At 38.5% G+C, this 22,606-nt stretch overlaps 3 protein-coding genes across 10 annotated transcripts; all 3 read right to left on the bottom strand.

The window, feature by feature from the left end:
* Window positions 1-1,722: 1,722 nt before the first annotated feature.
* LOC121049141 (secreted RxLR effector protein 161-like) lies at window positions 1,723-2,484 on the bottom strand. Its single transcript, XM_040505713.1, has one exon. It carries the CDS (start codon window positions 2,482-2,484, stop codon window positions 1,723-1,725), a length of 762 nt encoding a protein of 253 aa, XP_040361647.1.
* A 4,434-nt stretch (window positions 2,485-6,918) lies between these two features.
* LOC112167318 lies at window positions 6,919-12,987 on the bottom strand. 4 transcript variants are annotated; one of them, XM_024304324.2, is made up of 9 exons: window positions 12,886-12,987; window positions 12,290-12,343; window positions 11,313-11,372; window positions 11,119-11,208; window positions 10,690-10,764; window positions 9,693-9,755; window positions 9,216-9,290; window positions 8,607-8,669; window positions 6,919-7,404 (listed from the first exon to the last, which is right to left on the bottom strand). In XM_024304324.2, exons 1-9 carry the CDS (start codon window positions 12,938-12,940, stop codon window positions 7,109-7,111), a joined length of 831 nt encoding a protein of 276 aa, XP_024160092.1. In that variant the 5' UTR covers window positions 12,941-12,987; the 3' UTR covers window positions 6,919-7,108. The 4 variants fall into 4 exon arrangements, with proteins under 4 accessions (XP_024160092.1, XP_024160094.1, XP_040363301.1 ...); XM_024304326.2 differs by having other exon boundaries at window positions 6,919-7,283; XM_040507367.1 differs by lacking the exon at window positions 12,886-12,987 and adding an exon at window positions 12,720-12,857.
* Window positions 12,988-17,382: 4,395 nt separating this feature from the next.
* Window positions 17,383-22,212, bottom strand: LOC112201344. Of its 5 annotated transcripts, none has more exons than XR_002936721.2 (6): window positions 21,882-22,193; window positions 21,728-21,800; window positions 19,510-20,732; window positions 18,868-18,938; window positions 18,018-18,085; window positions 17,383-17,609 (listed from the first exon to the last, which is right to left on the bottom strand). XR_002936721.2 is itself a non-coding variant. In XM_024342233.2 (6 exons), exons 3-5 carry the CDS (start codon window positions 20,637-20,639, stop codon window positions 18,081-18,083), a joined length of 1,206 nt encoding a protein of 401 aa, XP_024198001.1. In that variant the 5' UTR covers window positions 20,640-20,732; window positions 21,728-21,800; window positions 21,982-22,193; the 3' UTR covers window positions 17,383-17,609; window positions 18,060-18,080. The 5 variants fall into 5 exon arrangements, 1 of the variants encoding a protein (XP_024198001.1); XR_002936719.2 differs by having other exon boundaries at window positions 21,982-22,193; XR_005800699.1 differs by having other exon boundaries at window positions 21,728-21,789; window positions 21,982-22,193.
* Window positions 22,213-22,606: the final 394 nt, after the last annotated feature.

The following is a 22,606-nucleotide window of genomic DNA, read 5'->3' as shown; positions in this document are numbered from 1 at the left end:
TTGAGTAATATGTTTGACATTTTTTATAAATGACTTTTATCCAAATGCGATACTTCTAGTAAAAAATAAATAAAAACATGAATCAACGTTTTTTTTTTTTCTCATACACAAATCAAATGGCTGATTTGGAATTCAAAGCATTGGAACTTCATATATAGAGAATGCAATACGACAAAGATAAGTTCAGTTGTATATCAGTACTCAAAAATTGACTCCAACAATGATTATATATATTTTTTTAACAATCAGGCTACAATGGTACACATTCTGGTAATTAAGAGTTGGATTGAATGCTTATAGTTAATAATTTATTTGAATTTAGCAGAACCATGGCATTTGATGGCTTAGTTTGTTGCTCTTACAGTGGCGCTAACACTATTATTTTTTTTTTTTGACGTAGGGCCAAATCGGTTGCCATTAAGGCATAACCATTGATGAAATCATAGAATACAAGGGGGAGGACATGGTGCCTAAACCCCGTATGACAATAAGCTTTAAGAGAAAATCCCTAAATAATATCAGGATTCCCTACTAATCTTATGTATTCTAACACGCACCAATTAGCAAAGAGTGCATCATTGGCTACTCCATTTGCTTTACAAGTTTGGCGACATACCGGAAAGATAACGCTCACGCGGAGCCATAATACAATAATATCAACTTTCCCACCATGTTGCCACCGAAAAATAAATTCGGTGACACTGAATTTCATCCTGCCACTAGGAGGCTGCGACCATTTGACAATGCAAGGAACTCGCTGCCTTCCTAGACCAGACATGGCACTCAAGGTGCACAGATCGGGACAAAGCCTACCTCATCCTACCAAAAATTGATAGTGACTTATTAATGGCATAAAGCCAACAACTACTAGAAAATAAAAGCAACACTCAAAAGAAAAACCAACAAACAAGAGCCCAAAAGTTTGGTCCAAGCCCAAACAAAAATCAAGACTGCAAGGAGAAGGCTGCGGCCCATAACCCAGATCCACAGTTGCCTCTGCACACCTACCACCACCGTCGCACTGTTCTTCCCCCGGGTAAGGCCTCCCTTGACGTGCCTCCAACATCGCACCACTATCCAAGGTCGAAATCGACTACCCAGCCCATCTCTCATACGAGAGCTCGGAGCATCGCCGAACCAATCAACCCAACCAGCGCCGTTCCTTCTCAGACCAAAAAAATACCAGATCCGAACTCTTCCGATCTGGGATACTAACACCTGTTCCACAGTGATCTGGAGCATCCACAGACCTCGTCTCCCTTCCACAGTCACACGACCGCATAGCCAGAGAAGAGGCTGGGGACGGCGCCGATCGATCTATCCGTAGCCCACCATTGCATGCCACACCGATTTAGCCTTCGCGAAGATCTCAACCCAGTCGACCCCATCAAACCACTGTTGAAACTAAAAACCCTTAAGCACTTGTTTCACACAAATGTGGGATTGAAGCTTATTCAATAACCACGAAAACGTTTGGCTTATATCCAAGCCATTACAAAGGAAAGATAAGAATAACAGCCCACGTTCAAAACACCCTAAGAACGTGGTAACAAACTTGTTGAAACAATCAAATCTAAGAAACTACACCCTAACTAATAGGGTTTTATTATCAGAAAGCAATAAATATGCTAACATTAAATCCTAAACCCTAACAGATTTAGCACTTAACCCTAACAGCTTCAACATTTCCTCCCTTAAACTGTGTTGTAGCTTGCAACCAGTTTACTTCAATGGCACCGTGCACACACCAAGTAGCTCCCTCAGCCTCACAAAGTCATCAAGTTTCAAAGGTTTTGTCATAACATCTGCCACCTGATCCTGAGAGCTGCAATACTTTAAATCTACCACACCATCTCTTGAGAGCTCACGAAGAAAGTGGAATCTGACATCTATATGCTTGCTTCTTCCATGCATAACAGGATTTTTTGAAAGTTTAATTGCTGAACAATTATCACAATAAATCACAGTACTCTTACTTTGAATCCAGCCAAGACTCTTGAGTACCCTTTGCATCCACACGGCCTGACAAGCACATGATGCAGCTGAAATGAACTCAGCTTCTGTGGTTGAGAGAGAAACCACAGGTTGCTTCTTTGAACTCCAAGCCATAGCTCCCGAACTCAAAAGAAACACATAGCCTGAGGTGCTTTTTCGGTCGTCCGTGTCTCCGGCATAGTCGTTATCCGAGAAAGCAACTAGTTCACCAGCTTTACCTCCCTTTTTGTAGCACACCCCTAAGTCCGTAGTTCCTCTTAGGTACCTCAAAATCCTCTTCACAGCCTGCATATGCAGCTCGGTAGGTTTCTCCATGTATCTGCTTACTAAGCTCACTACAAACATTAGATCGGGTCTTGTAACTGTTAAATACATCAAACTTCCAATCACCTGCTTGTACTGAGTAGCATCCACTCTTGATCCACTTTCATTTTTCATCAATTTGAAACCTGGCACCATGGGATTTTTCACTGCATTGCTGCCCTCCATGCCAAATCTCTATAATACCTCCTGTGCATACTTTCTTTGGCTGATGTAGATACCTTCATCACTTTGCACAACTTCAACTCCTAAAAAATACTTCATTCTTCCTAAATCCGACATGTCAAACTCATGCTTCATTGATGACTTGAATTCTTCAAACATCACTGCATCATTCCCTGTAAATATTAAATCATCTACATAGATACTTACAATTAGCAGCCTCCCACCTTTCTTAGACTTCGTGAATAAGGTGTGCTCACTTGGACATCTCTCAAACCCTTCTTTAAGAAAGTAGGCCTCAATCCTACTATACCAAGCCCGTGGGGCTTGTTTCAAGCCATATAATGCCTTTCTCAACTTGAGCACCTTATTCTCTTTTCCCTTCTTCACATACCCCTGAGGCTGCTCGATGTAGACATCCTCATCTAACTCACCGTGCAAGAATGCACTTTTCACATCTAATTGATACACACACCAGTTGTTTTGAGCTGCTAGGGCCAATATCATTCGAATCGTGTCCCATCTTGCAACAGGAGCGAATACTTCCGTATAGTCAATTCTTCTGTGCATACCCTTTTGCAACAAGTCGGGCCTTGTGTTTGTCCACTTCTCCTTTCTCATTCAGCTTGGTTTTATAAATCCATTTCACCCCTATGGCTCTTGCTCTTGTAGGCAAAGTAGTTAGGCTCCATGTTTCATTTCTTTCTATGGCCTGTATTTCTCTGTCCATGGCTTGTCTCCATTTAGAACTTCCCACTGCTTCTTCAAATGTACTTGGATCCCCGGTTTCAGTGTACATGACTAGATTATGCATCTCCTCCTCTTCTGATAGACCTTCACCTGTTACATAGTCTTCCATCCACGGTGGCTGCCTTCTATTCCTCCCTTGGAGTGGACTAAGAGCACTTTCTTCAAGGGACTCATTTGAGGACGAGCTTCTTACTTTACCAGTTTTTGCATTGTTACCATTAGTTCCTTCACCCTCTCCATGATCATCAGCCTCACTCTCCACATCACCCCATTCAAGCACACTAACATCAGTTCCATTTTTACCCCAGTCCCAGCTTTCATCTTCGGCAAATGCTACATCTCTGCTCACAATAATTTTCTTTGTGATCCGATTATAGAGTCGATAGGCCTTTGACCCTTCACTCAATCCCAAGTGCACACACTTCATGCTCTTATCATCAAGCTTAGTCCTCTTCTATCAGGAACATGCACGTGCCCAATGCATCCAAAGACCTTGAAATGCTCCACTGATGGCTTGTTGCCACACCATGCTTCTTCCGGAGTTTGATCTTTCACTGCAAGAGTAGGGCTACGATTCAATATATGCACCATCCAATTGACGGCCTCCGGCCAGAATTCTTTTGGTATCTTTTTCTCGGACAACATGCTTCTCACCAAATTCATAATAGTCCTGTTCTTCCGTTCTGCCACCCCATTTTGCTGTGGGGTATATGCAGCCGTGAGCTGCCTGCTTATGTCATTGACACTAAAAAACTCATTGAAGCTGTCCGAAGTGAACTCCCCGCCTCTATCTGTCCTCAAGCTACATATGTATTCACCAACCTCCTTCTCAACTGAGCTTTTGAATTTTTTGAAAGTAGTAAGAGCCTCGGCCTTCTCAGATAAGAAAAACACCCATGTCTTCCTACTAAAATCATCAATAAAGGTAATTAGATACCTCTTCTTGCTGTTTGACTCTGGTGTCACAGGTCCACAAATATCAGCGTGTATCAACTGTAACCTCTTAGCAGCCCTCCAATGACTTTGTTTGGGAATGGGATCCCTGTGTTGCTTGCCCACCAAGCAATCTTCACACATCTTCGATGGGGTTTTCAGTAGAGGTAGGCCATTCACCATACTTTTGTAGTACAAGGTTCTTAAACCCTTGAAGCTAAGATGCCCAAACCAGCAATGCCATAAGTGTGCTTCATCTTCTGAGACTGTTTTGAAACAAGCTGACTCCTTAGATGCAATTGAGGCTAACAACACAAACATTCGATTGACTGTCATTGCAGTCTGCGTAATTAGCCCCCTAGTAGGATGAAACAGTTTGCAAACATTATGCTGAATGAGTATTGCTAACCCTTTCTCCTGTAATTGCCCTATACTCAATAGATTGTTCTTTAATTCTGGAATATAGAACACATGTGTAATAACTTGTGTAACACCTCCCACTTGCAATCTAATACTTCCTCTACCTAACATAGCCATTCTAGAATTATTCCCAAGTTTAACAGTCTGTCAAAACTCCTCATCCAAATCTAAAAACCACATCTTATTGCCAGTTATATGATTACTACAACCGGAATCTAAAAACCATACCTCTTCTCTCATTGCCTGATGAAGATCAACATAGGACATTAGTAGCATTTCCTCCTCATCATCGAGCTCTGCATAGTTTGCTCCCTTCTCCCAATTAGGACACTCATACTGAAAGTGCCCTAACTTGTGGCACTTATAGCATTCGATGATGGCTTTATTGAATGGTTGTCTGCCTCTTCCCCTACCTCTTCCTCTATAGCCTCCACGGCCTCTTCCTCATGCACTAGTTCTGTCTTCTTCTCTCTCACCAAACTTTCCAACTCCGGTGACTTTCAATGCATGTTCCTCCTCCCTGTGTCCCTTCATTCGTTGTTCATGAACCAGCAAGCTGCTTTGGAGTTCATCGATAGTCATTGTGCCCAAATTGTTTGATTCTTCTATCGAGCACACCACGTAGTCAAACTTGGGAGTCATTGAACGCAGAATTTTCTCCACAATCATAGTCTCCTCCATTTTCTCACTGTGAGCCTTCATTTTGTTGGCAATGGTCAGCGTTCTACCAAAGTATTCATCTACTGTCTCCCCATCTTTCATCCAAAGTATCTCAAACTTCCGTCGAAGAGCTTGAAGCTGAGCTCTTTTTACTTTGGTTGAACCTTGGTATTTCAACTTCATCGAATCCCATATATTCTTGGCTGATTCTTTGTTGAGGATCGTCTCAATTATCGTCCGGTCAATAGCTTGGAACAGGTAATTTTTTACCTTCAAATCTTTTAGCTTGCCATCTTCAATAGCTTTCTTCTGAGCCTTCGTTGGTTCTGCTCCATCGGATGGTGTTGGAACTCCATTTTCCACCAAACTCCAGTACTCCTTGGAGCGGAGAAAGTTCTCCATCAACATTAGGAATAGCAGGTTGCACAAAGTTTCCCTCCGTTGCCATCCTTCTCTCAATTTTCTTTTCCTCACGTGTTTCTCTCTAAGAATACTGCAGATTCTTAACTCTTTCTCAATCAGGCCCCTTGGATTGGGGCTCTGATACCACTTGTTGAAACTAAAAACCCTTAAGCACTTGTTTCACACAAATCTGGGATTGAAGCTTATTCAATAACCACGAAAACGTTTGGCTTATATCCAAGCCATTACAACGGAAAGATAAGAATAACAGCCCACGTTCAAAACACCCTAAGAACGTGGTAACAAACTTGTTGAAACAATCAAATCTAAGCAACTGCACCCTAACTAATAGGGTTTTATTAACAGAAAGCAATAAATATGCTAACATTAAATCCTAAACCCTAACAGATTTAGCACTTAACCCTAACAGCTTCAACAACCACCACTGGGACCCCAACTCCTCCAACTTCCTTGCCATCATCTTGATCCGAGTTAGAACTGAGGACATCACCCCAAGCCAATCAGCCATAAAGGCTTTTGAAAACAAGCCCGTCCGACGACAGCGTCACCGGGACGCGCCGTCGGACGGAGGAAGAAATTTTGTGAAGAAACCAAACTAAGTTTTTATTAGTTAACCTTTTGAGAGTTGTATTAGTTAGTTGCCCATTATCACGAACAAAAAAGATTAGTACAGATTCATGTTCTTTTGTTCAACTATTGATCAAGAAAACAAATCTTGTTTGAGTTGATTCAAACAAGACAATTTTACAGGCTTTTTCTTGTTTTTGGCTAAAATGAAAGAGAACATAGAAGGGTAACAATAGAAAAATTTTGAGAGTCTAAATACCAATTATAGAGGTATAAATAGAACCAATCATTTGAAATTTATTAATTTTTTAGATTAAGACAAATCTAAAGGAAACTGTAAGCTTGTTTGAAATACCAAAAATCAATCAACCCAACCCGCCACGTTAAAAACATATCTGAGCTTAATACACTACTTGGAGAGCTACAAGCCTACAATGCTTGCCCAAAATCGAGAAAAGTGAGTCTAGCGAGGCTACTTATCATTATTTTCCATTCGATCATTACATAATTGTGTAATAGAAGTGACACTTATACTTGTCCTCATGATCGATTTGTTTCCTAGCTTTCAATCTGCACCTTTGTCATGACCAGAAGTATTTTAATTTTGTTTCTACCAAATATTAGAGCCTGGTCGGCCTGTGGGAGTATAAAGGGGGATTTGCTTCAAATGACAACTGGGGGCAGTACTAAGCATGTGAACAAAGCAGAAATATCTCATTGTTGAAGCAACTTGATGATTCACGTCACAAAAGACTTACAAGAGAATTTACACATGAACATCCATAGAGATTCACATCGAATATAAAACACAAGACTTCTTAGAAGCCAAACACCAGATTTTCATCCTCACAAACCCTAAAACAAAGGTCCACAGCATTTAACATAGCTGTGCACTTGAGGTTTGACCAGGAAAGTCCACAGGAGAAGAACAAAGATCAAGGCGTGGGCACATATAACCCCAGTGCTCTCCACTCTTTGAACAAAATCGACAAAACTTGAGAAGAAAACACTGTCCTTCCTCTTTCCAACATTTGCAAATTCCATTTGACTTGCTACAAAAATTACAAACTAAGTCACACCCACTGCTGACAATTGCATCATCTGGGAGAAAATCCAGGTACGGGCATAGAGATGTAGGGTGGTCGTCTACAGAGGAACAAACCAAACACTTACCTGTTTGAAGTTTGCAACTCCGTTAAAACAAATATAGATGACAAACCAAAGATACACCAAATCATGTCACAAGCAGCGAAAATGAATATTCAATGAAGCACATACAAAGAGGCTGCAGATGCAATGGTCTTATGAATATGAATAAGAAAACAGAGTGAGAAAGGAGAGAAATCCGTGAGGGAGGGAAAGAAACTGCCTAAACTTTTATTCTACTTTCCTTTTGACTTTTTTATTAAAATTTTACTTCTTTTGTTTTTTTTTTTTTTAAATCTAAACAATATTTAGTATTAATATTCTGTCTACTGTAGAAGCCACTGTAAGAAGAATATCGGGACTCCACATTAGCATGTAACGGAGACCATGGATGGATTCTTTAAAGCTACCAAGGATTGCAAGACATTGCAAAGCATGGGGGTCAGTTACATTAAAACAAAGGTGTAAGACTGATAATAAACTGCCATTCGCCTAACCTTTTCAAGTGTTTATGAAATTTCGTATAATACTTAATTCACATGGGGGGGACATTTGGAAGTTCATGTAAGCTTCAAGTATTGGACCGCAAGTCCTCACATAACCTTTCTGACCGGCTGGGGCGATTTGAAAGAAAAAGGATGTATGCCTTCAACGTCTCAAGTCATACAGAATTTTTTAATGTGAGGACTTGTTCATTTCCACATAGCCGCCTAAAACGTGCAGTTTTGTGTTGTTCACTCACATGGAAAAAAAAAAAAAGAAAAAAAAAAAAAACACTTTTTGCTTCATAACACAAAGCCCATGCAAATTTTAAGGAAACAGAAAAGCAAAATTGGTTATTAATCCACCTTCTGCATCACCTGTTCGCCAGTTAAATACCATTAAAAAAAAAAAGACAAATAAATATCTCTCTACACAATGTCAATACCCTAAATATCAGTACTGAGATGACATGGCATTAGTTAGATAGTGGCAGATGTATCAACAGTGTCAGCAAAGCAAAGATGGAACTATGATTGAACCTTGGATTATGCACAAACCAAATAGACCAAAATGATTTTGGGTGGAGTAGTTATCTTTAGTACCTATAGTAGATTGGCTATACATAATGGAAAAACCAAATTAGATCGTACAGTATTCTGTCAAATTCCAAAAAAAAAAAAAAAAAAAAAGCCCAAGAAAACTTTAGATAATATTCACACAAACCCTAAAATAAAAATAAAGCATACCAGTATTACTACGGAGCTTGTGGAGAGAAGAAGTACCAATATTTGGTCCTTCCGTCTTCGTGCCTGTTCCACAGTTGCATTGTTAGAAAACCCAAGAAGAAGAAAACGGATGATGAATGGATACATGATCCCACAACAACTAGTTTCTTCATATTAATCTCTGTAGGCTATCAATATTGATTCACTGGAGAAATTACAAAAACTATATTCATGTAAGCAAATGACACTGAACAACACCAAATTATCTTCAAAAAAGAAGTAAAAATGAATATTTTGAAAATACATATTCTAATAGAGAAGCTGCAGTTGCAATAATTGAAAGAATATGACTAGGCAAGGAAAGATTCGGAATGGGAAGAGGGAGCGGTGAGAGATCTGCGGGAGGAAGGAACTAATTTATTTTTCTCCCCATTTCTCAAGGTTTATCTAGTTTTATATATATATATATATATACATATATATATATATATATATAAAACTTAGCATTAAAAACCAAATTGATTGCACAGCCTTTAGCCTTAAAAAAAAACAAAGACATTCATGTTCTTCAAATCACACAGCCCAAGCAAAATTCCAGATAAACCTTAAAACAAAAATCAAAGTATTTACCAGGAGAACTGGAGCCTTCATAATCCAAAGCACTGTGTGACCACTTGAGTTTTTTGGCCACGCCGCCCTTGATACCTGTTTGAGGTTGCATCATCAGATAAAAAAGGAAAAAGAAAAGATATCGAATGGATGACAATATCAAGACCTAAAAACCAGTACTATGACCACATGACATTAAATTGTACCACACGAAGAGCAAAAATGATTGAATTGCAACGAAAATGGTTTATGATCCCATAAAATTACAGTTGCTATATTAAGGGAAGCATCATGCACAGACCAAAATGACTTGGCTGGAGAAGTTATCGACAAAAGCTTAAATAAGTTTGACGATTTGACCTAGTATTTCAGCTAACTACAATAAAAATAAAAACAACACCTTTTCTTCCCTCCAAAACACACACAGCCCAAGCAAATCAAAGATAACTACACCCACAAAGCCTGAGGGAAAAAGAAAAGGAAAAAAAGAGAGCATACCAGGATTACTGGGGCGCTTCTGGAGAGGAGTGACAATCCTTGGTTCTTCCACCTTTGTGCCTGCTTCACAGTTATATTGTTATATACCAAAAGAGAGAATAAAAACCAACGAACTAATTAAAAACACAGTACAGTAAGCATGGCACTGAATATATCAATAGTGTCATAAGAAGAGCAAAGCTAGATCTCTGGAAACAGATCGAAATGCCCTATATGCAATGAGATGTTAGCTACTTGATATTATTCTATGCAGGATACCAAAACGAGTCGAGTTGAGACATTATCTCGAGTACTCAATACCAGGTGTGCAACTCTGCATCATGCACAAACCAGAATCCAAAAATTTGGCTTTCCTCAATCTAAAAAAGTAAACAATATATTCCTTTTTCTTCAACACACAAACCAAGGAAATTACTGATAACCTTCCTAAAAAAAACCTAAAACAAAAATGAAAAGCATACCAACAAACACAACGAATGCATTCCAGTTTAAATTTTTATCTCCAGTAACTACCCAATTCCAAATCAAATCGAAACTAAAACGGAAGTCGACTAGTTAATTCATATAATTCTCTGTAGGCTATCAAACTTAATTCACAGGAGAAATTACGAAAACTATATTCACGTGAGCAGATGACACTGAAGAACACCAAATTATCTAATACAAAAAAGCAGTAGAACATTCAATAATATACTAACGTAGAAGCTGCAGTTGCAACAACTGAATGGAAATGACTAGGCTTGGAAATGTTGGGAATGAGAAGAGGGAGCGCGAAATATCTGTTGGGGAAGGAAGGTTCATTTACTTCCCCCCCCCCCCCATTTATTATCTTATGGTTTATCTAGTTTTTAATATTTAAAACTTATCTTTAAAAACCAAATTGATTGCACAGCGTTTAGCCTTAAAAAAAAAAAAAACACACACACACATTCATGTTCTTCAAATTACACAGCCCAAGCAAACCAGATAAACCTTAAAACAAAAATCAAAAGATTACCAGGAGAACTGGGGCCTTCGTAATCCTGCACAAGGTGTGTCCACTTGAGTCTTTTGGCCTTGCCACCCTTGCTACCTGTTTGTGGTTGCATCGTCAGATAAAAAAAAAAAGGAAAAGAAAACAGATGGGTGACAATATCATGACCTAAAAACCAGTGTAGCACCCCCACACAAAGAGCAAAACTGAATGAATTGCAATGAAAATGATCTATGATCCCATACAAATACAGTTACTATATTAAGGGCAGCATCGTGCACATACCAAAGTGACTTGGCTGACGAAATTATCTACCATAGCAGAAAAATATTTGACCCATTATTCAAGAAATATGAAATCAATGCCTTTTCTTCCCTCAAAACACACATAGCCCAAAAAAATTGAAGATAACTACACCCACATACCCTAGAAAAGAAAAGAAAAAAAAAATACCAGGATTACTGGGGCACTTGTGGAGAGAAGTGACACCATCCATAGTAAACACTGGAGACTTGCTTCTGTTGGCCTTGCTGCCATTGCTATCTGTTTGAGGTTACATTGTCAGATGAAAAGTAAAATGCAAAACACAGCCCAAGCAAATTAGTGATAACTTTGCCACAAACCCTAGAACAAAAATAAAAGCATACCAGGACTATTGGGGCACTTCTGAAGAGAAGTGACGATCCTTGGTTCTCCTACATTTATGGCTGTTTCGCAGTTACATTGTTAATTATCCAAGAGAGAAAATAAAAACCAATGAACTAACAATGATGTCAACACACACACACACACAAAAAAAAGGTACAGTAAGCATGGCACTGAATATATCAATATAGTGACATAAGAAGAGCAAAGCTTGATAGTACGCAATGTAGGCTACCAAAATGACTTGGATGGAGATACTATCTTCAGCGCCCTATACCAGTTATTCAACTTAACATCATGCACAAACCAGAAACCAAAAATTGGCTATCCTCAATTTACAAAAGTAAACAAGATAATACTCTTTTTTCTTCAACACACAAACCAAGGAAATTCCGGATAATCTTCCTAAATTTAAAAAAATAAAAAATAAAAAACATAAGACAAAAAATCAAAAGCATACCAACAAACTCAACGAGATGCGTTCCCGTTTAAATTTTAATCTCCATGTAACTACCTAATTCCATATCAAACTGAAACTAAAATGAAAGTCAACTACTCACTTCTTATTATTCTCTGTAGGCTATCAAAATTAATTCACTGAAGAAAGAGCAAACGACACTGAACAACACCAATTATCTACTTCAAAAAGCAGTAAAAATGAATATTTGATACTACATATACTAAAAGAGAACCTGCAGTTTCAACAATTGAATGAAAATGACTAGGCTTGGAAAGGTTGAGAATGAGAAGGGGGAGATGAGGATGAGAGAGAGAGAGAGAGAGATCATTTTCTTCCTATTTATTATTTTAAGGTTTATCTAGTTTTTTATATTTAAAACTTTGCCTTAAAGACCAAATTGATTGCAGAGCATTTAGCCAGGAAAAAAAAAAGAAAAAAAAGAAAAAGGCATTCATGTTCTTCAAAATCACACGGCCCAACTTAAAACAAAAATAGAAAAATGACCAAAATAATTGGAACCTTCTATGGGTGGGTATCTCCACTTGAGTCTTGTGGCATTGCCGCCCTTGCTACCTGTTTGAGGTTGCATCATCAGATACAAAAGAAAAAGGAAAAGAATACAGATGGGTAACAATATTAAGACCTAAAAACCAGTATTAATTGTGACCACATGATGTACCACATGAAGAGCAAAGATGAATGAATTGCAATGAGAATAGGGCAGCATCATGCAAATACAAAAATGACTTGGAAGACGAAAAAATTTGACCCAGTACGATACCCTTTCTTCCTTCCAAAACAGACACAGCCCAGGCAAATTGAACAAAACTATACGCACAGACCCCAGAAAAGAAAAATAAAAGCATACTTGTGGAGAGCTCCCAAAAAAAAAAACACACCACCAAGGAATTTCCAGAGAATCTTCCTAAAACAAAAATCGAAAGCATACCAACAAACTCAACGAGATGCATTCCGGTTTAAATTTCTATCTCCTATTTCCAAATCAAATCGAAACTAAAACGAATTGTCTCTGTGTTAATTTTTAACTCCTTTTTGTCTTCTGATCCAAAAGAATTGCCGCAGACCCTAAACGAAAACGAAAAGGAGAAGCATACCATGAGACTTGTCGCGGTTGATTGTATTGGCGGGATCCATATACCAGGGGGCCATGGCTTCCTTTGGTCTTTGATTTCTCGAGAGCGCTGGGAGCTTTTATAGTTAGTCCCGTTTGGTCGGTGTCTAATTTTGTCCAAGCCCAAATATAATCCCAAGTCTGCATTTAAAAGTACATATTTTTAGCCCAACATACAATATTGAAACTCCATCGTGGGCTCTCATTTTTTTATTTTTTATTTTTTAATCTTTTTAACATAATGGAAAGGAAGGACCAATATGGGGATTCGGACAAAGATGAAAATTTTGTACTCGGACCTTGGGCTTTGTTTTCAATTACAAAATCCTGCTTTTTTTTTTTTTTTTTAATCTCTCTATCTAGTTATCTACTACAATAAATTGAAGCCATTTTTAGTGTTGAAGGGTTCACCAAAATTTATATATGACAATCTATCCCTTAGATAAAATAAATCTTAATTCATATAAAACACATTTAAAATGTCATTATAATAAAATAATGCCCCTCTTCACATTTTGGATTCAGGTAGTGGAGTCGAACCACTCATAAAGGGATTTTCAGTCCTTTGCTCTAACCAGCTGAGCTACCTGAAATAGAGGATTTTACCCTTATTTCCACTCTATTTCAAAAAATTATTTGGTTTTGATACGATGATATCTGATAGTGCCATAGCACAGAGACTCCTACTAGAAAATGGAAGTCAGTCTTTCCGGGCTAAGGTCACTGTGATCGGTCTTTCCGGATTGGAGTTAGCGGGCTTGCCTCTTTCTTTCTTATTGGTCATAAGAAACAAACAAAAATAGCACTCGCTATTGAAGTCAGGAAACTCAAAAAAGTGCCAAAAAGGAAGACCCCTAGATATTTCCCAAAAATTAGATGGTTCTGAAAAATAGAGTGTAAATCTCTCTATCTCAAGGAGGGAAATGTCCATGATTCATTGACACCACATCAAAACCCTTGATTTGCTGCAAGGAGGCTGTCTGAGGGCCTTCTTTTGCCATGGACTAAGCTTGCCTTTCCCCCCTACTATCCATGCGCGTAACACCAACTTTGCTCATAAAGTGTACATGGCGAGGTTTTTCACCTCCCCTCCAAGCCTGTCTACTCTGGAAAACAACTCCCATCAATAAGTGTGTCCCATCAAATCAACAGTCCCTTGTTGGCTATTGGCCTGACTAGATTTGTTGATGGAAGGTCCTTGCTGCTTTGTCATCCAACGCCCTGCCAACAAACTTATTCCTCTCGATTCGTGAATTCATACTAATACACAAATGATTCATATGACTTGGATAATCTATGGGATGAGACATGGTTACTGATGGGGTATTTGGCTTTGGCATTGATAGTGGAGGAGTCTTGGGGTTTTAGTCGTCCTTGAGTTGTTCAAGGGGGTAATTGATATCACCTAATGCAACACTGGGTTTAGATCGCAGGGAACACGTTCAAATAAATAGGAAAAAGAAATAAAGTTGTTTCGTTTGTGTAACAAGTCCTAATTGCTAGCAGTCGACTCGTGCCTAAGGCATGAAATATCACATTTTCATTCTACTTTTTTAGTAAGCGAATAGTCGTCGGGAGAGAGGAAAGCAGAACTTTAGATGACAGTGGGTTTGGGTGAGGCAGCAAAGTCATCGTAGTAGTTGCTAGCCCTGTGAACTTTTGAAGGGACTTTATTCCTTCGGTTATAGAACCAATTGATTGAGCCGATGTGACTAGGGCTAGGACAATCGAATGGCCATTTCCGAAGTGATCTATTATATTGATAAATGGATCTTACTGAATAAGAATAAATCCCCAATAACTGATCTTGCATAACAACCAATTCGCCCCTTACCCTATCCATTGGTCAAGCCGCTTCGTCCCTCCTCATACTCGTCAGTTTCAATGCAGTGAGAATTTCTCTCATTTGGAGCTCCTAGAGTGAGAGAAATGGAGAAAAGTAGAATTAAATATAATAAAAAAAATCAGGAAAAAAAAATAACTTTCAATCCAAAAAGTGTTGCATGTAGATTCTTAATTTATATTCTCTTTAATGGCTGGAATATGAGATCAAAACACATCAAGTTTTTTATTATTACTCCGTACATCGTACGGGTATAATGTTAGTATGTACTAAATTGGAACTCAAAAGGGCCATTGACAAGCTAGTTTATTGATATAATACTCCGAGATCCTATTTACGAATCCCTAAAAGATCTAGGCTTATCAGTTGGACCACAATTGGGTCCCAAAACCAAACAACATGCCCTCCTTCTTTGAGAACAGCAGGCATGTTTGACTTAGGCCACCCAAATGATTTGGACACCCCCACCTACTACCGCTGCTCCATGAGATCAGATGCTCTTACCACAGTTAAAATGCGGTGGAAGGCTTTGTTGCACCATTTCAAAGTCGGCATCGATCCGCCTAGCCACTTCAAACCCCGCTCCAAGCCGACCTGCCATTCATGACCTCTAGATTCAGCTTTAATCCACTTCAAGCCCAACCTCCGACCGCCAAACCTCTCACCCAGAAATGATCCAGATCGATTCCAAATCGCCTTCGCAGCCATCATGTCAACCACACAATTTGATCAAACGAGGGTTTGATTAGGGCTGGGCACGAGCCTGGCTCGACAACAATTTTCTTAGGCCCGAGACCTGCCCTTTTTTCAGTCCGGCCCTAAATAGGTTTAAGTCTCAAAAGGGACAAGACAAGGAACAACACCTTTTTTTTTCCCAGTTCGGCAGTTTTGCTCCCTAGACTAGTAGTGGTGGATGCAACACTTTTCTGGGCACACGTAGACGTGCTTCCTCCACTCTTTGCTCTTTTCTGGGCCTAATATACAGCCTTAGGATCTAAAACAAATATGCATAGTTGAAATCAATGTTAACAATTTGATAATTATTAATCATAAATGAAGAAAGTAATTAGAGAATATATTTGCCTCGGTATCTTAGGAAGTTTCTCTTTTTTTTGGAAGAGGATTGGATCCAAGTTAGGGCTGTCAATTCCGACACGACTCGAAACCCGCACGAAATAAAGCGGGTTGAACCCACACGATTAAAAAGTGGGTCAGCCATGGGTCAACCCGCCATGACCCATTTAATAAATGGGTCGGTCACGGGTCAACCCACCAACACAAAGTGAACTCGTATAACCCGATTATGCTATACTTCATCCTGAAATTTTAGATGTTGAGAGTATTTGATCATAGGATTAGACAATTTGAAATATTTTGCTTTATAATTATTGGATTTAATTATTTATGAAGTATATATAATTATTTATATTCTTTGTCTTGTAGAGTTTTTAGTAAATTTAATCAATTTATGCATTTTTTTAGTTAAATGGGTCGCATTGTTAACCCTTAAATGAGTCATTTTGTCAAACAAGACACAACCTATTTATTAAATAGGTTAAGCGGGTTGGAAATGGGTAACCCGTTTAATAAATAGGTTGAGTCTGGGTTTAAATTTTTGACACGATTATTAAATGGGTTAGGTTTGGATTTGTATCTTGCGACACGACAAATATCTTGACCCGACACGACCCATTGACAACCCTAATCCAAGTGCTGCAACTGCATTTCAAAACCCATTTGGATTAATGGCTTCTTCTTCACGAGCCATATTGATCTTTCCCAACATTCAAAACGAATTCTACCTAGCTTCTTGTTTGAGATCTTCTTCTTGAATACTGTGATCCCATCACCTCCGTCGACAGCTCCTACTGCACCCCCTCTGCCGACGGTCGACCTCCCCTACCAGTCCGGCACTGTGGCTTCCACAACCACTTCTCCTCTGAAGTGAAATTAGGGGATGCTTGTAAGGGAAAACTGTTTTGAATGTTGGTGGTGGCTGGCACTTAAAACTTTGTGGAGAGAATGAGAAAAAGAAACGCGTGGATGTGGAAGACTAATAAAAAATAAAAAACATATATTTATTACCTAAGAGACGAGCGGGCTTTTTTTACATTCGGAACCGATATCGGACCGAAAACCGGCCCGAATTGCTTTGACAATTTTTTGATTTTAAAATCCGGATAGAACCAGCTGGTTTTTTCAATGTTTTTTGCCCAGCCCTAGCCGATTGAGTCGTTCCCTTTGTGGTCGAATCCGAAAGCCAGACATCCAGGCACAGCAATCACCAATCTCAATCAAATCTGTTTGGCAAGTCACTATCATCTTCAAGTTCACACCATCGAGTGTTGGTGGTAATGCCTTGATCGCAACGCGTTAGCAAGGCTGAGTAGTTGCAAGAAAAAGACGGTGTTTTTTGCAATCCAACCTGTGCAGTGCTGAGGTTTGAGACTTCGCGTGTATTGGTTACCCAATTGACTGAACAAAAATGGCTTCAAGTTTCGCAGCTTTAGATCAAACGGGTCCAACCCACTCGAGTTCTCTCTTAGCGTTGGCGAATGATTTGTCACCACTGCGTTATATGTCCATAGATAATTCATTAAGGGCCTTGTAATCCAAACACAACAACAATACCAAAAATATGGAAGCATGGGTAGCCGTAAGATATCCCAATATAAGCAGTTAGTACTTTTAAACTAACAACTAGCCCATCCATCAGCCAAATCAATTAGTATTTACAAGCCAAGAGTGATACGATTATGTGCTTTCAGATCCCACTTGCGAGCAAAATACATGGCATCAGCTAGGGAATTGAGGCAAAATGACTGCATTTTATGCCACAGTTGCATCTCCTTGGTATTCCTCTCCTGTCACCCAGATTACAACCAAAAGAGTTGTCAAAATTTGTGAAACATACATATCCAACTGTGTTTTTAATGATAAAAAAATTAAAAAATTATAAAAAATAAAAATAAAAATAAAAAGTGGGTTGGGCTTAACTTTTTGAGAAAGAAACAAATGATCAAATTACACTAGAAATTGAACAACAATAGTTGGGATCATCAAGTAGTAAGATTCCCTTACCGCTACTAAATGCAACTAGGAGACATTAACACAAGGTTCTAAGTGACGAATATGTAGTGCATGATTTAGACAGATAATCAACCAATTACCAGGAATAGGACCAATATGTAGAGCAAATATCAGATGATTTAGACAGATAACCGACCAATTACCAAGAATAGAACATACAAGCCAGTATGAAATCACTTAACTGAAGTTGAACTAAACATGGTTTCCGCAAACAGAAGTGTTACCTTGAATCTCGAACAATATCCTCAGCCTGCACAAACAATTGACACTGATAAATACAGCATATATAACAGTATGGTCGAACAATCTTGACGAAGGTAATGTTTCGAGGCATGTAGTGATAATTGGAAAAAATTTTGAGGTTAACCGTACAGATAAACTCCAAGTGCGCAACAAAGGCATTTTTTGTTAACCTTACAGACAAACTACTTGTGTCTTTTTATTGTCCTTTTTTTTTTTTTTTTGACAACTACTTGTGTTGTTAAGTTGGGAACAATACAGGTTTCAGGTACCATGGAACCCTAACATGTGAACAGGAAATAACTGGTCCCAAAAGAGAAACATTTGTTCAAATCCCTGCAACTACAGCCTCCCAATCTATGTTGAACTCTACGAGAAAGGTGGTCAACTAAAATAAATACCTATCAGGTTACCAAATATCTGATTTTTATTTATATATTGAATTCACTGTATCCACCAATTCTGGATATTAAGTTGCATATCATAAAAAAGGGGGGAAGATTGCAAATGGTAAATAAAGTATTGTCTATAAGATTTGCTCAGCAAAGTACTTGTGTACGTAAGAGTCAATTTTGTTTCAAATGGCAAACTATCACAGGTAAATTTGTACAACTTGATATCCTACTCTTAAAAAAAAATGTATTTGTTTTTGCCTCATCATATCAAAGAAAGTCAAAATTATTTAGATGACATAAAGCTGAAAAATAAATAAAGATACACACTGCTAATCAAAGTGGAAAATAGACATGCAAAATATAGACAAATAGAATTGCACGTATACAACACATTTACCTTGTGTTTCTTGTGTATCACCATGGGCAAAGCCATCTTCGCCGGTTTCCTCTGTGTCCCCACTTATAGATCTGACATATGGACACATAATTATGCACATGAATAAATCTAAAATTAAAAGAAATCAATCTGAATTAATAGCTGAGCAATTGATTTATAGAAGAATACCCATTCTTGTAGCTACAAACACCACGCAAGCACTAGCAACAAATATTAACCAGTGTAATCGGTTGGTATGATGAGCAATTGCTAAATAAAAGAAATCTAATCCTCAAATACAGACTTATTTTGAATCAGATTAAATGGCATAATTCAGAATTGAGCAAGACAGTTCCACAAAAACAATTTGGCATATGTCGATATTGGACTAAAGTTGGTATAAAATCCTAGAACAAGTAGATGACAAGGGATGTGAAAAAGAAACATACATGTCATGCAGCCTCAAATAATAAGAGCAAAAACAAACCAACCAGTAAAACAAGTACCTTTCCAATATCATGTTTTAAACATATCTTAGAAAGCTAGATAGGCTGGAGATGCTAATGGATGACATAATCATATTGTTTCTTGTATAAACCAGCTATCAGGAAACTAATGCAATGTAACTAGTTTAGTGAGTTTATTCTGTAACAAGTAACTTACAGCAGCACAAAGGCACCAATCATACACACGTGCTCCTTCTTGGGCAGTCCATGGTCATACGAGTATTTCAGGATGTGTGGAGCTCCTCGGCGGGAAAGTAGGAAACGTGAATTTGTCAAGTTTCTAGTAGGGTGGAACTCATATTCAAGATGGATGACGCAGATTTTCATATAGTCTGTATGATGAGAAAGCTGATGATCTGGAATTCGGGGCGAATATGAGTAGAGAATAAGGAAGATATGTCGATCCGCACAATGCACTAACTGATAGTGAGAGCCACAAAATTCAGAAGGCACTCCACGCCGAAATTCTAGAGTGCTCAACAAACACAAAATAGGATTAGCATCATCATCAGGGGACATGAGATAGGCTCCTATGAATAAAGGTGTGTCTGGGCCGCCACGAGAAGAGAATTCATAGGTAAATAGTATCCTATGGTGAGAGTGCTGGTCTTGGATGATTAAAGCTGGTGGGCCAACGGTGAAGGGAAGACTGCGAGGGCCGGAGTACGTTTTCCATTTATTTCTAGAAAAGGAATAGTGGCATATATAAGCGTGCGGGTTCTGACCCAAGAGAAAGATGTTGCTGCCGTCTGTTGTAGGACAAAAATAGGGACCGATTCGGTCATAAGGAGGCTCCGGCAGGGCAACCCATTCCATTATGAACGGATTCTTGAGTACCTCGAAATTCGAACCAGTGGTGGGAACACGACTGAGAACATAAAGTCTTTGGTCATTGTTCATTTCCAACACAAATGGTTCTATTTTGCTCGACTGGGGTCCCCTCCTAATAGTACCCATTTTTGGATTGGGTTGCTCAGGATCAAAGTAATACATCTTGTCACCGCCGACGCCGCCGACGAAAAAAATCTGAGAATCACAAACGCCGCAACCCAACACATCACATTCTCTCTTGAGCTCTCTATAAGCCACTTGGCAAGGTGATTTGCCTTCTTCTCCTTCAGTATGATTAAGCAGATCGCTCAGACTGATAGCTAGAATCACTAACACCACTGACTTATCATGCATCCGCTCTCTAAAACACATGTACAAAGTACTCTTATCAATGTTAGTTGGCTTGGTCTCATTGAGCTGAAAAATGAAATCATCAATGTTAGCCGGTGCTGCCATTTTCAGGGTCAGGTTTCTGATTTTGATGCTACTGCTGCGTGCACTACGTAGTCGACTTGCGCAACGCTGTGGTTTTGGTTTTTTTTTTCTCCCCTGAATTTGATACGTAAAAGAACAATCATAACATTAGACTGTAAACAAACATGTTATTATTTTACATATTAATAATAAACAATCATAACAAATTTCTTTAATCAATAAGATCAATGTGGGAATATCGAAAGCCAGATTGCATAAACCTACAAAGGAAGAGGGGGGGGGGGGGGGGGAGAAAAAAGAACCTGCTTATCACCTAGCAAATTCACTCAATCAATAATGCCAGAAAACAATGCAGGTACTATCAACCAACCAAAACAACCAAGTTCTCAAATGCAGTACTTGGGTAACATTACATGACAAAGGAAAAACAAAGTTCACCTCCAAAGAAAAATTACAGCCAAACATTTATCAAGAGAAAAAGATGCTTGCTTGCACTTGAGGTTCAAATTCCAGAAGCAAACCCATAACCCAAGAAACAACTATTAATGCATAGCAATAGGATCCAGAATCGAAGAAGATGAAGAACACTCTAAGAAACTAAGAACAAATTCCACAAACCACATGCAACCGAAAACCAAAAAAAAAGGAAAAAAAAAGAAAGAAACTGTCCCTGAAAGTCACTAAATCACACAAAAGAAACTCATTTGAGCTAAGAAGGAAGACTACAAATTCAACAAAAACAGAGATTTAATTACTTGACCAACCTAGAAAGCAAGCGGTATCGGGATGAGAAGAGTGACAAACAAAACATTATGATCAGAATGTATAAACAATCACCAAAAACTGATACAATCCTTCACTGCTTCCTTAACACAAAAGGTGGGTAAACTGGAAACTATGGAATTTACCCCAATCCCCACCCGGTACATTCTATAAACAGCAAATTGCAGGAATTAGAAACTTGACAAAAATGTGAAACTTTTAGCTCCTCGAAGTAAAAACAACCCAGAAAAGCCATCGTAAATGATCCAAGTTCAACTATGGCACAGAAAACAAATGAAATTGTTAAAGTTGTGACATTTAAGTGAAAACTGGAGATAATCAGGTACCTTAGAACACCTAGCTGACACGCAGATTGAAGTCCTTCATTGCAATTAAGCTCTCACTGGTTCTAATAAAACGCTAACAGAGAAAGAGAGAGTCACAAATCAGATTTGATTCAAATGGCATCACAAACGCAGCCAAATACTCCAAATTTCTTACCCTTTTCCCTCTGTTTTCTTCCACCCAAAATCCATAAAAATAGAAGTTGAATACAACCCAAAATAAACCAACAAAATAAAATTGACATTGTAAAAATGACCTTTTGAGCTGCTTCAGAGAAGCTTTCTGAAGCTCACGCCAAATAACACTGATAGTGAACCAGCACTCTCGCGCTCGCGCTCAGAAGTCAAAAACAGTGGCGGGTTGGGGAGCATGACCTAGAAAAAGGGTTAGAATTTCATCTCCTACTTTCTTTCACTTGTGTTGGCATTTACTTCTTACTATTACAGATGAAAGCCCAGATATGTTATTACAGAGCTAGCTTCACTTTTAAAAAGCAATTAAGCAACCAGAAGTGGGCGAGTGGCTTAGTACAGTATCCTCGTATCCGGATTCAAATTTCCTCACCATTTTTATTTTCTTCTAATATTACTACCTAATTAAAACTTACCACGTCATGTATAATTAATTTAATACTTAAAATTTATTTGTATAATAAAACATTATGATTAACTATAATTATGTTTTATAACACATGACAGTTTTATATTGAGTGGTGGTATCACCACCAAAGTATTGGTGATGAGTAAATTTGAATCCCTCGTATCCGGGCAAATGCGCCTTTTTTTTTCCTTAATTTTTTTTTTTATATTATTCTGAACGACAATATAACTCCCCACCTCACCTCATACCTAATATCAATGAGATTTAAATTCATGACATCC

Source organism: Rosa chinensis, chromosome 5 (assembly GCF_002994745.2).
Source record: "Rosa chinensis cultivar Old Blush chromosome 5, RchiOBHm-V2, whole genome shotgun sequence".
NCBI classification, from domain to species: domain Eukaryota; kingdom Viridiplantae; phylum Streptophyta; class Magnoliopsida; order Rosales; family Rosaceae; genus Rosa; species Rosa chinensis.
This window is presented reverse-complemented; position numbering and strand designations above follow the sequence as displayed.

Bases quoted from the DNA above. Each gene is read 5' to 3' on its own strand.
- LOC121049141 (XM_040505713.1), bottom strand. From the start codon at position 2,484: ATGGAGGGCAGCAATGCAGTGAAAAATCCCATGGTGCCAGGTTTCAAA.
- LOC112167318 (XM_024304324.2), bottom strand. From the start codon at position 12,940: ATGGCCCCCTGGTATATGGATCCCGCCAATACAATCAACCGCGACAAG. The intron at 8,670-9,215 runs GTAAATACTTTG...ACTGTGGAACAG, and splicing joins TGAAGGCTCCAGTTCTCCTG to GCACGAAGACGGAAGGACCA. The intron at 7,405-8,606 runs GTATGCTTTATT...AACTTCAAACAG, and splicing joins CAAGCTCCGTAGTAATACTG to GTAAGTGTTTGGTTTGTTCC.
- LOC112201344 (XM_024342233.2), bottom strand. From the start codon at position 20,639: ATGGCAGCACCGGCTAACATTGATGATTTCATTTTTCAGCTCAATGAG. The intron at 18,939-19,509 runs GTAAGTTACTTG...TCCATATGTCAG, and splicing joins ATTGGTGCCTTTGTGCTGCT to ATCTATAAGTGGGGACACAG.